Source organism: Megalops cyprinoides, chromosome 19, assembly GCF_013368585.1.
Source record: "Megalops cyprinoides isolate fMegCyp1 chromosome 19, fMegCyp1.pri, whole genome shotgun sequence".
Taxonomy (NCBI): Eukaryota; Metazoa; Chordata; class Actinopteri; order Elopiformes; family Megalopidae; genus Megalops; species Megalops cyprinoides.
Window position 1 is genome coordinate 26,783,520 of NC_050601.1, and position 13,443 is coordinate 26,796,962.

The window sequence follows — 13,443 nt, forward strand, 5'->3', positions numbered from 1 at the left end:
TTTGTGTGTGCTGTGTCCATCCAAATAAGATGCGCATGAAAATTTTAAAGTGTTCAGAGTGCGTTCACCTGTAAGATAACTGGTAGCCGATTAATTTGCAGGCATACCTTGATTTAGTCAGTTAAATCACCTAAATTTTAAACCAAAAATTCGGAGGAAAAGGGCCCAAAACGTAGCGTTACAATGTTTTTTTTAAAATGTCATTCGACTTATGGGTAAACTCGACACTGGATAGACAGCTACAGTTAAAGTTTTGCCACGCGAACAGTTTGTTTCCACTTTAGCCCAGTTCAGGGTTGAAAGCGAGTCACTCCAGGTACCAGTGACTACCTAGTAATTGCTTACTTATGTGGCCTCTCATCCAAACATGTCTCTCAGTGTGATATTCGGGCTGGTTCACGGTGAACACCCCCCCCCCCCCCCCCCCGAGTAAAAAACAGCCCTTTCCTCACTGTTCAACACGTACAAATCCTGCCCAGTCTGAGTTCGTGCTATTACACTCACCGCTGCTGAGAAAAACACATGCCCTGCAAATCGAGGGACAACAGCACAGTTAAACAAATTAAGCAGAAACTGACAGAAGATGCAGTAATTTATTCAAGGCATGGCAGTGGTGAGTCAGCGTTTACAAAAACCAACACTTTTCAAAATGCGCTCACACTCAGAACTACATTTAAGGAGATATTAAAGAGGATCTTTTTAAAGCAATGCAATGAACCAGGTCAATTCCATCTGGGAAGCTTTACAAATTCACAATCAACACAAAAAACAGACAGACCTTTTTTTGAGAATTCATGTGATTCTCAAATACACACCACTGTGTCAGAGAAATGCAAGCAAAATCCAGATGTTATGTCATACAGGGACACCTGATTTCATGAAACCTGTACCTGACCAATGACTAAACCTGCTAGCATGATAATTCAAATAGTTTACATTTCATAAATTAATATTTTCTCAAATTTTTAGGTCTACACTCGTTTCTGCAAAAGGAAAACTGACTATCAAGGGAATTGAGCCATACCTGTAACAGAAGGGTTACATTTAGACAGACATACATTATTTACATAGCTTCTAACCAATTACTGAAAAAAGACTCCAATTCCATGTATTTTTAGAGCATTTTCCTCATCAGATAACACAAAGCTGTAACTAATATTTCCATTCCTGACACCGATTTAACATTGGTGTTAAAAGTATCATAATGCACATGTACAGCTTTTATCCAGATTACACAATGAACACACAATGTCCAATTAAAATTGAACTAAACGTAAAAGTAAATGCTCTCAGAGTGTTCTCAGAATTGTTCTACTAAATTACTAGGACTAAATCCAATCAATAAGCATGTTTTGCACTTTGAAATCTAAAACTTCACTCACTATGTTGTTTTAAATTATTATGAATAGTATATATGTAGAATTCTGCCTTTAGAAATGTGACCCTACTACTGACAGCTTGAAGCATCATTTTTTTAAATATATTTTTTGACATTTTCATTTCAATAGGATTCATTCACTGCACAAAGAGGATGATGGTTGGGAGAAAAAACAGACATGTTACCTTCAGGAGGACAAGAAAAAAAGAATTTGCTGTTTAAAAATGGGTGTAGACAATTGAGGATGAAGCTGTAATGCAAATTGCTGTATAAAGGGAAACATACTGACTTTTCACGCAGTGAAGTGCTCTGGTGAGCATAATGAGGCTGAGGGGGCAGAGTCACCAGGGCCTCCTATATATAATGCTGAAGTTCCACCTGCCCCCGCCCCCGAATCCTTCAGTGCCATCAGAACTCATGCCTGTGGTACATATCTGGATCGTAGTATTTGGTGACGACCACCCTGTTAGCGAACTTTCGCCCCGTCAGGGCTTGCATGGCCTTCTGGCAGTCAGCAGCTGATACGTACTCTACAAAAATCTGTGAAAAACCAAAAGAAGAACACAATTTACTCAGCAGTTTAGGTTTGCGCCAACAGTACTGTCAAGCTAGTGCAGTTATTCAATACCTGTCTGAATGTGATAAGAATTATAACTAGTTTACCTCTCCACCCAACAGTTAAAAATACACACACATTACCCATCACCTTTGACTTGAGACTTTACTCACACCACATTTGTGAGCAAGTTTTTTTTTTTTTTACCTTAAAAAAGAAGGGGCTGTGCTTGGGGCTGTTTAGTTCAGCTATGGCTATTCAGTGAATCACCACACAAAAGCTTTCCCGCATACAACGTTTATGTCACAAAGGAAGTTCATTGACTTAATTCATTTTATGAAGACCAATAATTTTCTTCCTGCCAGATGTGCAGACCTGTTCAACATAAATGTATGCAGATATGTGGTCGGAATCTGTGCTTAAAGGAGATTCCCTATTTTGCAATGTTCAGAGAACATTTGGGATATCCTCCCCTCCCCAAACACCCCCTTTCCCCCAGCATGGAAATGGCTCACCTTCCCACAGCCAGGCACCTCCACTCCATCGACAGGCCGCGGGATCTCGATAGAGCGCACGTTGCCGTACTTGCAGCACTCCTCGCGGATGTCCTCCAGGATCTCTTCATAGTCCTCATCATCCACCAGCTCCTCCGGCATGACCATGTTCAGCAGGCACAGCACCTCAGTGGGCATGCCTGAATTCTGCAGTCCATGCAGCCCCGGGACCTGCAGCGTCACCGGGGTCTCGATGATGGCGGTCTGGGCGGGGTCGGGGAGGAGGTGAGGGGGGGTGGTGGGGTTAGCAACATTTGAATGCATCCACTCAGTCTTTAGGCATTTGTATCTTGTGTCACAAGTGAGGTTCAGGGTTTCTATGTGCAGCAAGTAGGATTAGGCATTATTTCTCATACACTATCAGGTGATCCTGAATAAATGACTTGTTACAGTTTCCCTGGGTTTCAACATGTATATATTTTACGAATTTCTACATGATCCTGCATAATGGTCTTTCATATCTGGGCAAAGTTTCTCTCAAAACTTTACTATTTTATTTATTTTTTTTTTCATGCAGTGTGCTCTCCAAACACTGTGTCCTCAGTAAGTCATTTATTTGAAAAAGTAGCACAAAAACATGGCATATGTTCCTCAATTGCCTTGATCAGTGTATATCACTGCTTCATAGTGGTGTAAAAACAGAATGAATCATCCATAAGAGGAGCAGTACTCACGGGGTTGGCGTTTTTAGCCCCCACACTTGCCCTCTGAACGATTAGCTTTTTGTCCCCAAGTTGCATGCCATTGAGTCCCGCCACCGCCTGAACACACACACACGCACACACACACACACACATTTAGAAATCATTTAATTACACAGACTCTACGCAACGATAACATAAATCCAAAAATTAATTGTAATTTTTTGCATGAAAAGGGTAATGTTTAAAAAAGTGTTTAAAAAAACTCCTGGCTACACTTACCTGGTCAGTCGCACTGATATCTACGTATTCGCAGAAGGCATAACCTTTGGACAGTGAAGTGGCACTGTCTTTCACAAGGTTGAAAGCTTTGAGAGGTCCAAATGATGTCAATAGCTCCTTCACCTGCACAAGAGACCGAGACAGAGTAACCAATCAGGTTTGTCAGTGGAATCGCCATAGTAACTTCAATAACATAATAAGCCTAAAATTGACAGAACTATTAAAACAACATGGAAGACTTTCAGGGACATTGAGCACCTTTGATAACTACGATATATGAATAGTGTCGACTGGACCAAGTAAACTGAACATTACTGAGTTAACAGTGTTGTTATTCTCATGGGCTGTGTTACAGTATTTAAATTTTCATTGTTAATTTGACCATTTTCTGGATTTGATGATTCTTTACAGTTTCTACACTGAGGAAGAACCCTCAAAGGCTTGGAATGCCTTAAATTACTTTATTATCCCACATTAAAATAGATCTTGATTAATAAATATTTAAAATAATCATTAACTGTTCATTTTTATGCATATTTAATTGCAGAGAAAACAGAGGTGCTGTGCTTAAAGTAAGCCAAATTTGAAAAGGGAGATGGATAAAACTAAACACAACACACAACATAATAAAAAAATCCCAGATTTCCTCTTAGTGTAGCTGTAATCAATTTAACATTTAAAGAGAGCTCTCCATAGGCATAATAATGAAATAAGACAGTACTCTGTTATGAGTAATTCAAATATTGGTAAAGAGGCTTCAAAACAGTCCAGATTTTGAGGAAGGAGTTAAAAAAATAATAGTTCAAAAATAACAGTCAAAATAAACAAAAATTATGCTAGACTCAAAATACACAGCAAAGAACATACAATCCCAGGCAACTTTTTTAAATGAAACCTTCATTCATACAAAGGTGTGGTAAGCAGATCTTACCTTTAGCTGTTAACATTACAAACACACTTCAGAATAAAACCCCAGCCTTTTTCAGTAATACTTCCCTCCCCCTTTTCCACTCCCTCCCTCCCTTCCCAAGGGACCCCCAAAAAAGCCAAGGAAGTCACCCCCATGGGCCTGAACGCGTACCAAAGGGGCCGGGGGAGAGAGAGAGAGAGAGGAGCCAGAGAGGGGGGCCCCTGCTGGCCCCCGGGTGTATCCGTGTGAGGGCCGGAATGTCTTACTTGCCTTGTGTTACATGTTGGCATTGCAGCAGTAGGTCAGTACTACTGAACAAATAATGCGCGAAGGCCTAACGATCTTACAGCCCCTAGCTGGGGGACAAAGTGGGGGACAAAAATGAAAGAGCTGTGAGTATCAGACTGTAGAAAGATAGATAAAAATATAATAAACACCAGGGTACAATCACGCTGCTTCACCTCAGGTTACACTTTGACAAAGTTTTTTTGAAGAAGAATCCAATCCAATTGAAATTAACAGCATAACTGCAGAACAGTGACATTCTTGCACTTTTTTACTTTTGAACTTTAAAGATGAAGCACTGTCAACTTTGTGCTCTGAGTGTGGCCTGTGCAATGAATGAAAATGTAGCTTGTTATATGAGCTTGGTACTCAGAATATGCGTATGCTAGGAGTCTGAAATAAAAATACCCCAAACTGACCATGATTTTTAAATCAGCATCTTGTTTGATACTTTTTTCCCTTTGGCCAATCAGATACTAGGCCCATCTCGCCACAACATCCTCTGCACTTGCACAGGAGCACTGAAGCGAGATGAATGCAATCCTCCGATGCACTCGCACGCAGCCAGCAGCCATTTTTCACACTACGAGTCACACAGTGCACGACAGTGGAGTGGGCGCTGATTGGAGGATAGGCGCTACTTCACTGATGTCATCTGAATAACTCGTAGGTGCCTGACGAATTGCAGGGTGCCTTAGAGCAGCGAGATGAGCGACCCCATACACAACCCCATCCCGGTCATAGTTGGCTGATAACATGGCTGGGATTGAACCCAAGCCGTAGGATAATTAATTCACATTCGTCACCCATAAAAGAACAATGCCTGTGGAATCATTCATTTTTTTGGACCCACCTTTAAACGTTAAAGACCGTTGGCCAGTTATAAGCGTGTTTCAAACGCATGAACTTCTGAACACACACTTATTCCACACGAAAGAGGATTAATTTCAGATTTTATTCGCATGATTACACATTTTATTTCCTGTCAATAGCTCAGCTATATGAAGCGGGGAAGATTAAGTCACCTCAAAAAGGAGGATATCTAACTGGAGAGAAAAAACATGTTTTTTGTACATGAGGACAGATCGTCTGAACACGATATTAAAAAGAGCATGTATACAATCTCAGATATGAAGTAATAATCACTAACCGTAAAGACTTGACCATGTTGATATCGTGTTGGCATGTATGATGTTAAATGTGGATGTATGTGTGACTATATGGTTATGCAAATACAGGAGTAACTTCTTTTATTTTGGTCTGGAGAACGTTTGAGTTTAATTTCTACACTTGAATGCTGTGTTTAAGTTCTTGAGGGCTGTTACAGAACTAAAATGTGACATGCAAGAATGCATGTCACTGGCAGCTTGCAGGTTCAAATCCCTGACCGTGCCCTGGAACAGGGAATGTTATTTGTGTTATGATGGAAAAACTGGAAACTGAGCAGCGATCAGTTGACACGTTGTGGTTTTAGCCCACTGAGTCTAAACGAGGGCAGACTCTCGTGTGGTTTTTCCTTTTTTTTGTGTCTGACAGGCGATTCTTACGAACGAGAATAAACCCTCCGTTTCACTTAAGATGACCTCTGGCAGGAGGTGGGGCGGATGGAGAAGAGCTAATGAGGCTCTGCTGTGTTCCTCATGTTGGGAGTGAGCAGGAGTGACAGCTGTGTGAGATGGCAGCTGGGTATGAGCGGCTCAGGTACCTGATCGTCGTTCAGATAGTTCGGCAGGCCGCCGATGAAGAGTTTGTGTGGCGAGTCTGGGACCACTGTGGAAACAACACCTGCGCCAAACCACGCCACAGTGAGACACACCATACACACAAAGCATAAAAGCATGTGTTAAGCCAGTGCAGTGCTTTATAGACAGTCAGCTCTTTATAGCTGTATACTGCATAATTGCATACTTGTTTACTGCACAGTATACCAGTAGCTTCCTTCCATTAATCACTCAACTTAAAATGCATACCTTGGTTAAGTGCAAAACATTGCAACAATGCAAGCACATTCTGTTATCAGGACATCACCCACTCACACCACAGCAAAGAGAGTGCACCGTACAATATGATTCCAAAAAAGCAGAAATACTAAATACTGGACTTGTGTGTGTCCATAATTAGACTATGCCGTTTTTGTATAAATGAACCCTAGCAGATAGTTTTATTATGTGGAAAACCCTCAACACATGAATATTTCCATTCAGTGTACCTACAATGTGCTAACATAGTATTATTACGTAAATTAAGTGTTTAAAGCTCTCCATATAGTAAATGTTGTGACATAAGGTGGACATAATACATGCTAATACGTATTTAATAGCAGAGGTAATGATTACTGTAATGCTACGCTTATTACACTTCAGTTCAAAAAAAGTAGAGAATAATCAAATATAATCAAGGATAATCAAAGATAAATACACAAGACATGTTCAGACCAGCTAAGTAAATTTACTTTCAGATACATGTCCATAAAATGAGAATCATTTATATGGGTATTCTATTGTGTCAGATGTGTGTATTTAACATGACAGCCAATGCAGGCCCTTTAGAATTATGTATACAACATTTGTGTCTGGAAGCTTAAAAGCCTGGATATGCATTTCACCAGATCAGCCCTAGAGCACCTATTGTAAGGCCAACCTGGAGAAAGTCTAGGAGACAGAGGGAGAGCTAAATCTGGGGAGGAAGAAAAAAAGAAAAACAACCCAAACCTGGCACGTGAAAGGCAGGCTGCTCCGAGATGCCAGGTAGCGGGCGGTAGTCATGTGGGCGTCTGATTTTCAAAGACTGACCCTGGAAAATGATGCCATCAAAGGCCATCGCCTGCGTGGTTTCATCCACTGACCGAAACTAAAAAAGAAAACAACAGAACAAATAGTACAAATAGAAAACATTCAGGATTCATTAAGATATTATGCCGTTATTTATGTACAAAGGAATACTGCATGCACATAGGATAAGTGGTAAAAATATGGTAAAAGGATGGCAGTACTGCAGTTTTAGGCTGAAATGACCCAAACTTCTCTGCAGAAACTGTGCGTCATCATGCAGAAACAATTTAAATGAAGTGAAATGGTACTGACACTCTGAGGTAAAAAGCTACCAGAGCATTCCTCAGCCACACATTCCAGCCTATGGCTGCTCTCAACAGCAGGAGAAGGGAGGTCCATGGCTACTTACTTCTAGGAACGCAAAGTTCTTGTCCTGGTTGATCTGCACGGCAAGAACAGGGTTGCTGGGAGCTTGGGAGAGCCCAGCAAGGCGCATCTGCGCGTTGAAGAAGTCCGCCATCGACTCCTGGGAGCAGAGACATGCACAGCAAGAGATTTATCCAAAGGCACACTTCAGCCAAAACACAAGCATTACAGAAAACCATGCTTTGTCATTTTTACAAGGGCGAAACATCTTTTGGCTCTAGTATAGCTGAATTTGAGCAAAACAGGAACCACTATGGATGTTGGAAGGGAGCTACCTTGTAAGCACTGGTACTGAAGAACACAAACTCAATTCCCTTCCAGTTATTTAAGCTGTAAGCCGACTTATCTATCATTTTCATTATCTGTGTATTATATGTGGAAGTAAGGGAAGTACAATTCTTTAAATTTATTAAGGACAAAATATACAATTTTTTAAATTCTATTTGTATATAGTTTAAACGTAACCACTAAATTCACCCTCGCTAACAGTTAAACGCGTGTGGCAAAAACTGGCATCTGCAGCATTAACCCATCTCTCCAGTGAGACAAGGATGCAGAAGACTGACCTCGGTGACACCAAAGGGAATATTGCCAACGTAGAGCCGCCGGGCCTGTCTGGTCATCTGACTTCCAACCATAGGCACCTGTGTGGGCGTTACCGCCACACCGCTGGTGGTGGAGGTGGCAAGGAGGGCTATGGTGGGGATCTGCCCAGCAGCTGCAGGGGAAGAGACATACACAGACGAGGGAGAAAGAGAGACAGAGGGGAAGAGAGAGAAAGAGACACAGAGACAGAGGGAGAGGGAGAAAGAGAGAAAGAGAGGGGCAGGGGTTCAGGTGCTTTATATTCATAACACATAATCAAGTCACTTTCTCTAATCACAATTATTTTAACCCTTTATCAATGGAAAGTAATGGTTTAGACTGCATGTGGTTCTTAAGACAAGCTGTTACTCAGCTTACACATTCTAAAGAGTATCACCAGCACCAAAACAATGTTCTTCAAGGTTCAATGCCTTGTAAACTGAGCATGGAGCTGACGTGGAGAGTAACTTATTCAATAGGACATTCCACCGCAGGTGTCCTACCTTGCATAGCTTTGTACTGCATTGGGGTGATGTGCTCAAAGCCCGGCGGCGGCACATCCCAGTACTTGCATGTTCTTTTCTTCCTCGTCCTTCGTGGAGAATAGCTGACCAAACAGAATGCAGGTCACTTAATCGCAAACAGAGAGAGGCATGGCCAAAAGCACACAGAGCAAGAGGGTTCCTGCTTTTCATAATGGGACCTTTTCAGCTGCTCTTTGAAAAATGATCACCAGATCATCAGTCAGTGTCCACCATATACTCAGGCTCGGGATTTGAGGAGACAACTGGGGGTACATTGAGGTCCTTCTGGGGGTGCAATGCATAGCGCCGGCCCTGCATATACTGTACGTCAAAATGGAGCTTTGAAATAAAAAAATAAATTCTCTGGAATTAGGTGTTTGAAAGTGGAGCACAGTAAAAATGTTTTACGTGTATTTAATGGGAGTTTAGTTATGAGCAGTGTACCTGTGCTTTTTGTGGTCGCGGGAGCTGCTCCTGCGATCACGGCTCTTGCGGTCGCGACTGCGGCTGCGCTTCTCCCGGCTCCGACTGCCTCGGTCTTTGCTCCAGCTGCGGTGCTTCTCACTGCGTCCCTGGGACCCACTGCGACTCCGCTTCCTGTGCCGCTCCTTCTCCCGCTCTGAAATGCACCAAAGACCAGAGAGACGGAGGGGAAAAGAATGAGAGAAAGGAAAGGCCATTGCGGAAAGACAAGTCACCCAATTATTTCTGTTCCTTCATGTCCTTAGGACGAATTGGATGTTCAATGAACTAATATTGTATGAGACGTACATAACAGAACTAATGTTACTAAGCTAAACGAACCAACCCCCAATGTGTTTCAAGAGCAGAAATTAACATAAAAAGTGTAAAGTTCTTTTTTCAACATACCTTTATAAGGTCAAGGACACTCATCACACACCTCTTTCACCACGAATTTACAATGGACAACTGTCAAAAATGTGCTATAAGCAAGCAAGCCTAACAAACGAGCCAGCAAATTATAAGGGTTTAAAACGAAAGCATATCAGAAACCTCAGAGAAAAAAGCCTTATTACATTTCTTTAGTCCCTTTGTGGGCAGAAACATACTTTTACTTTCCAGCAAATTAACGGTACTGAGCTACCCTCATTCAGCATGCAAATGAATATTAATATACGGTAACGTTAGCTTGTTAGATGAGTTAGCTATGATAGCCAGTACTGTGACTTCTCATTAGCTAGCAGCTAGCTACCCACCACAGCACGCAAACCGTCATTTCATAAAAATGCGTTTAACAATCAATATTTTAAATACAGTTCCTGATCAAAGTCAATCATGTAATGCTTGAGATATTGCTAATCAGCGACATAAGCGAACATATCAGGTAGCTTCAGCCAACATTGTTAACAGCTAACTAGTAAGCTAATTGGTAACAGAAAGCTTGCCTGCCCTGGCTGTCAATTGGCCAGTGAGCTAGCTTGTTACCTTAGCTAGCTACAGCGCTGGAAGAATCCAAGTAGCTCGCTGGCTCGCTAGCCAACTAGTTAAAGCTCTTTGACAACGGAGGCGGCGTAACGTTACAATCTATGAAACGTTATCCCTGTAGCCAGCGACCTGGTGTCATGTTAAAGCAGCAGGCCCAACTGTGCTTACAATACGGGACACACAGCCAAAGCAGCGGTAAAAGACAGATGCAATCAAGACCTTCTGTCCAAGTCGCCATCAAGCGAGCGCATATTCTTACAATAACCAAGGCCTTTCTGATATGCATACACAGAATAGGTAGTATTAATGCTTGCTAAAATAATATCTGATAAATTTGCGAGCTTGTGAAGATACATTCATAGCCAGTCGACTTTATGACATTTGTGCACACCTGCAATATCTTGCGCTACAATCTATTTGAGGACCTAACTCGCTAGCTACCGAATAATATAGCGAGCCGGTTGGCAACTTGGCTGGCTACCTCGCAAAAAACAAAAATCCGACTTGATCTTGGCAGCTAACGTTGCGTTTTGTATTTCACCTTGAACTCAAAACTCACCCTGTCGGTTTTCGCTCAGTTGTTTTTCGAACTCGTCGAAATCGGACATTATATTTGAACTATCGAGGACGTTATAGCAGATATGGGGGCAGCCTGTCAGCTTGCTAACAAGCTAGCACCATTATTCCGTCGCATCGGCCGGAGGCAGTTCTTCCTCTATGCTCTTATGGCGGCTTGGGAAATATGGGCATAATCAGCGCATTACCGCCTCCTACTGCTGGAGTACGAAAAGGGGGGTAAGGGATGGTGGGGGGACTGTGCAACTTACCTATCGTTACCTAAGTATACTAGCTCCACTTATAGAGCTGTTTCATTCAGCACAAATAAAGCAACGACATGTGAAATAAATCAACCGAGCCGAAAACTGACAAAAAGCTGACAGCGCCAATTGTTCTGCAATACTGATTAGCACTATCAATCAAGAGGTAGCCACACGCACTCTAATACTCATTCTCATGGCTGCTTAGTAACATGCTTGGCACTTATGTAATCTAATATTTGGCATTTCGCTTTGTTCCGAAACATAAGGAATTCACTGTAATGAAATATGTAGAATTTCGATTTGTTCCGAAAAGTAAGGGAGTGATAACTGACTTACAAGTCAAACAAACATAAAAATTATAATATGGAATAAAGATGCTAGCGACAGTATAACCGGTAAACTGAGTTAAGTGGTCCCGGTGCAGCAATTTCAGCAAATGTGGGTTCTGGTGTCACATCTTCTATTTCCTATATGACTGTAAACCTATTGACCAGTAATACAGAGGAGCTTACACTTCAGCGCCCCCTAGCGGTCAGTAGTCAGATAACGACGGCGCTCTTTGTCCCTCGTTGTTGGTAGATTAGCATGAAGGTAGCTAGCGAGCTAGCTTCTTCCTCTTTGCAGAAATGGCGTTACGGTTATTGTTCTCCCATTCAAATGTATTCAAACGAACACATGCGTTGGTACATCATTTTAAAATTGACAAACATACCTTAAGAATATCAAGCATTGAGAGCAACCCGAAGGTGGAACACGACAGACATCGGCAGTGTTTCACTGTCTGCCTGGATGACGAGGGTAAGGGCAGGGCAAATGGGTTTTTTTTTTGGGCACACTTAAGAGAAAGCAGGCGAAGTGTGGATCGGTGTTTATTTGTGGCTGTAGATCCTTGTTTTAAAATGTACCGTGCGTTGAAGCACACCGTGACTCGGTGCCACTCTCTAGGCAATAGAGTAGATTTCCCATTCTAGGGTGACCTCGTTTTGGGACCTAAAACATGTGTCTCTAAACGAGGACGTGTCCGGGAAAAAGACGACGTATGGTCACCCTAAAACGTGATCGTCCATTTCCCACAGGACATCCGGAGACAGCAGTGCTGAGATACGAATTCACGGGGGGCCGAGAGGTGCATTTACTGACAACAAACGTGCCCGTGGCATTCAGGGGTAAAGGTGTTGCAGCATTGCTAGCCAAGGTGAAGTTATTCTATATCTACTCTAATACTCTATCCAAACTCTCTGAACTCTCCGTAAAACTGTGTAAACGGTATATTACTGATTGCATAGAAGTTCGTACAGGTTGTTGCAACATTGACACTTTCTTGCACTTGACACGTCTTTTGTGTAGTACTGCCACAACTAAGTATTTTTCCTCTTTCTCTGTGCTATAGAGTGCCATGGACTTTGTTGTGGAAGAAAACTTGAAGGCACGCATTTCCTGTTGGTATATTAGGAAATATATCACAGAAAACCCCAGGTCTCAGTACAAGGACCAGATTATTGACTAGAAAAAAAACTTCAGGACAAATTTGCATTTGCCTTTGTAACACACCTTTAAGTTAGTGTACCACATTCCAACTCTTTCATTATCACTGTGCCTGGACCAAAATAGGTGTTCCTCAAGGCCTGTGGGTTTAATAGTTTTAAAGAAAACAATTAGTTTCTTACCAAGGTGACATTAAAGTAGTGCTCAAATTACTCAGGCTCAGAGTTTATGTTCCTCAACATGAGCAGTGACTGGCTGGCAGAGGTTCAGATTCTGTTTTAAGAGGGTTATTTATGAGTAATTTAATTAAGACCTGCCCAAAAGTGGGCATCTTTTACCATAATGTTCCTCTGAAATTCACCAGTTACTGCTATCATTATCATCATCATTGCTGTATTACAATGAGGTAGCTAGCAATAACAGCACATTAACTGAGACAGACCACTGGCATTTTTGTTTTATCATTTTTCCCAAAACCTTGTACATTTATTATATGTGACGAGTATTATATACTGTATAATACCAGCAAAGGTTGCATTTCAAAAATAATCTTTTTTATAGACTGCATGTTTACTTTTTATAATGCTTGTAAAGCTCCTTTTCTACTGCAGGCATGACAACTGCTGCATGTCCATGGTCACTGTTGTCATCATTGCAATACTCTTTCATAGGATGCAATCATATTCAATCTGCAGTCTCTGTACCTCTTAGTAAATACAATCTGCTTAATAACTTTATTCAATATCTTTATGCCATGTATATTACTGTGTACTGAGTTA

General features: G+C 41.7%; 1 protein-coding gene across 1 annotated transcript; it reads right to left on the bottom strand.

Moving 5' to 3' along the window:
* Positions 1-1,430: 1,430 nt before the first annotated feature.
* LOC118795039 (splicing factor U2AF 65 kDa subunit-like) lies at positions 1,431-11,076 on the bottom strand. The gene is made up of 11 exons (XM_036553384.1): positions 10,918-11,076; positions 9,357-9,531; positions 8,892-8,995; positions 8,370-8,521; positions 7,787-7,903; positions 7,318-7,456; positions 6,312-6,391; positions 3,412-3,534; positions 3,163-3,249; positions 2,450-2,692; positions 1,431-1,918 (listed from the first exon to the last, which is right to left on the bottom strand). The coding sequence occupies exons 1-11, from the start codon at positions 10,964-10,966 to the stop codon at positions 1,787-1,789; spliced, it is 1,401 nt and encodes a 466-aa protein (XP_036409277.1). The 5' UTR covers positions 10,967-11,076; the 3' UTR covers positions 1,431-1,786.
* Positions 11,077-13,443: the final 2,367 nt, after the last annotated feature.

Excerpts from the sequence above, each read along its gene's own strand:
- LOC118795039 (XM_036553384.1), bottom strand. The coding sequence starts at position 10,966 with ATGTCCGATTTCGACGAGTTCGAAAAACAACTGAGCGAAAACCGACAG. Across the intron at positions 8,996-9,356 it reads CGCGACCACAAAAAGCACAG|CTATTCTCCACGAAGGACGA; the intron begins GTACACTGCTCA and ends CTGTTTGGTCAG. Across the intron at positions 3,535-6,311 it reads ACTATCTGAACGACGATCAG|GTGAAGGAGCTATTGACATC; the intron begins GTACCTGAGCCG and ends TCTCTTGTGCAG.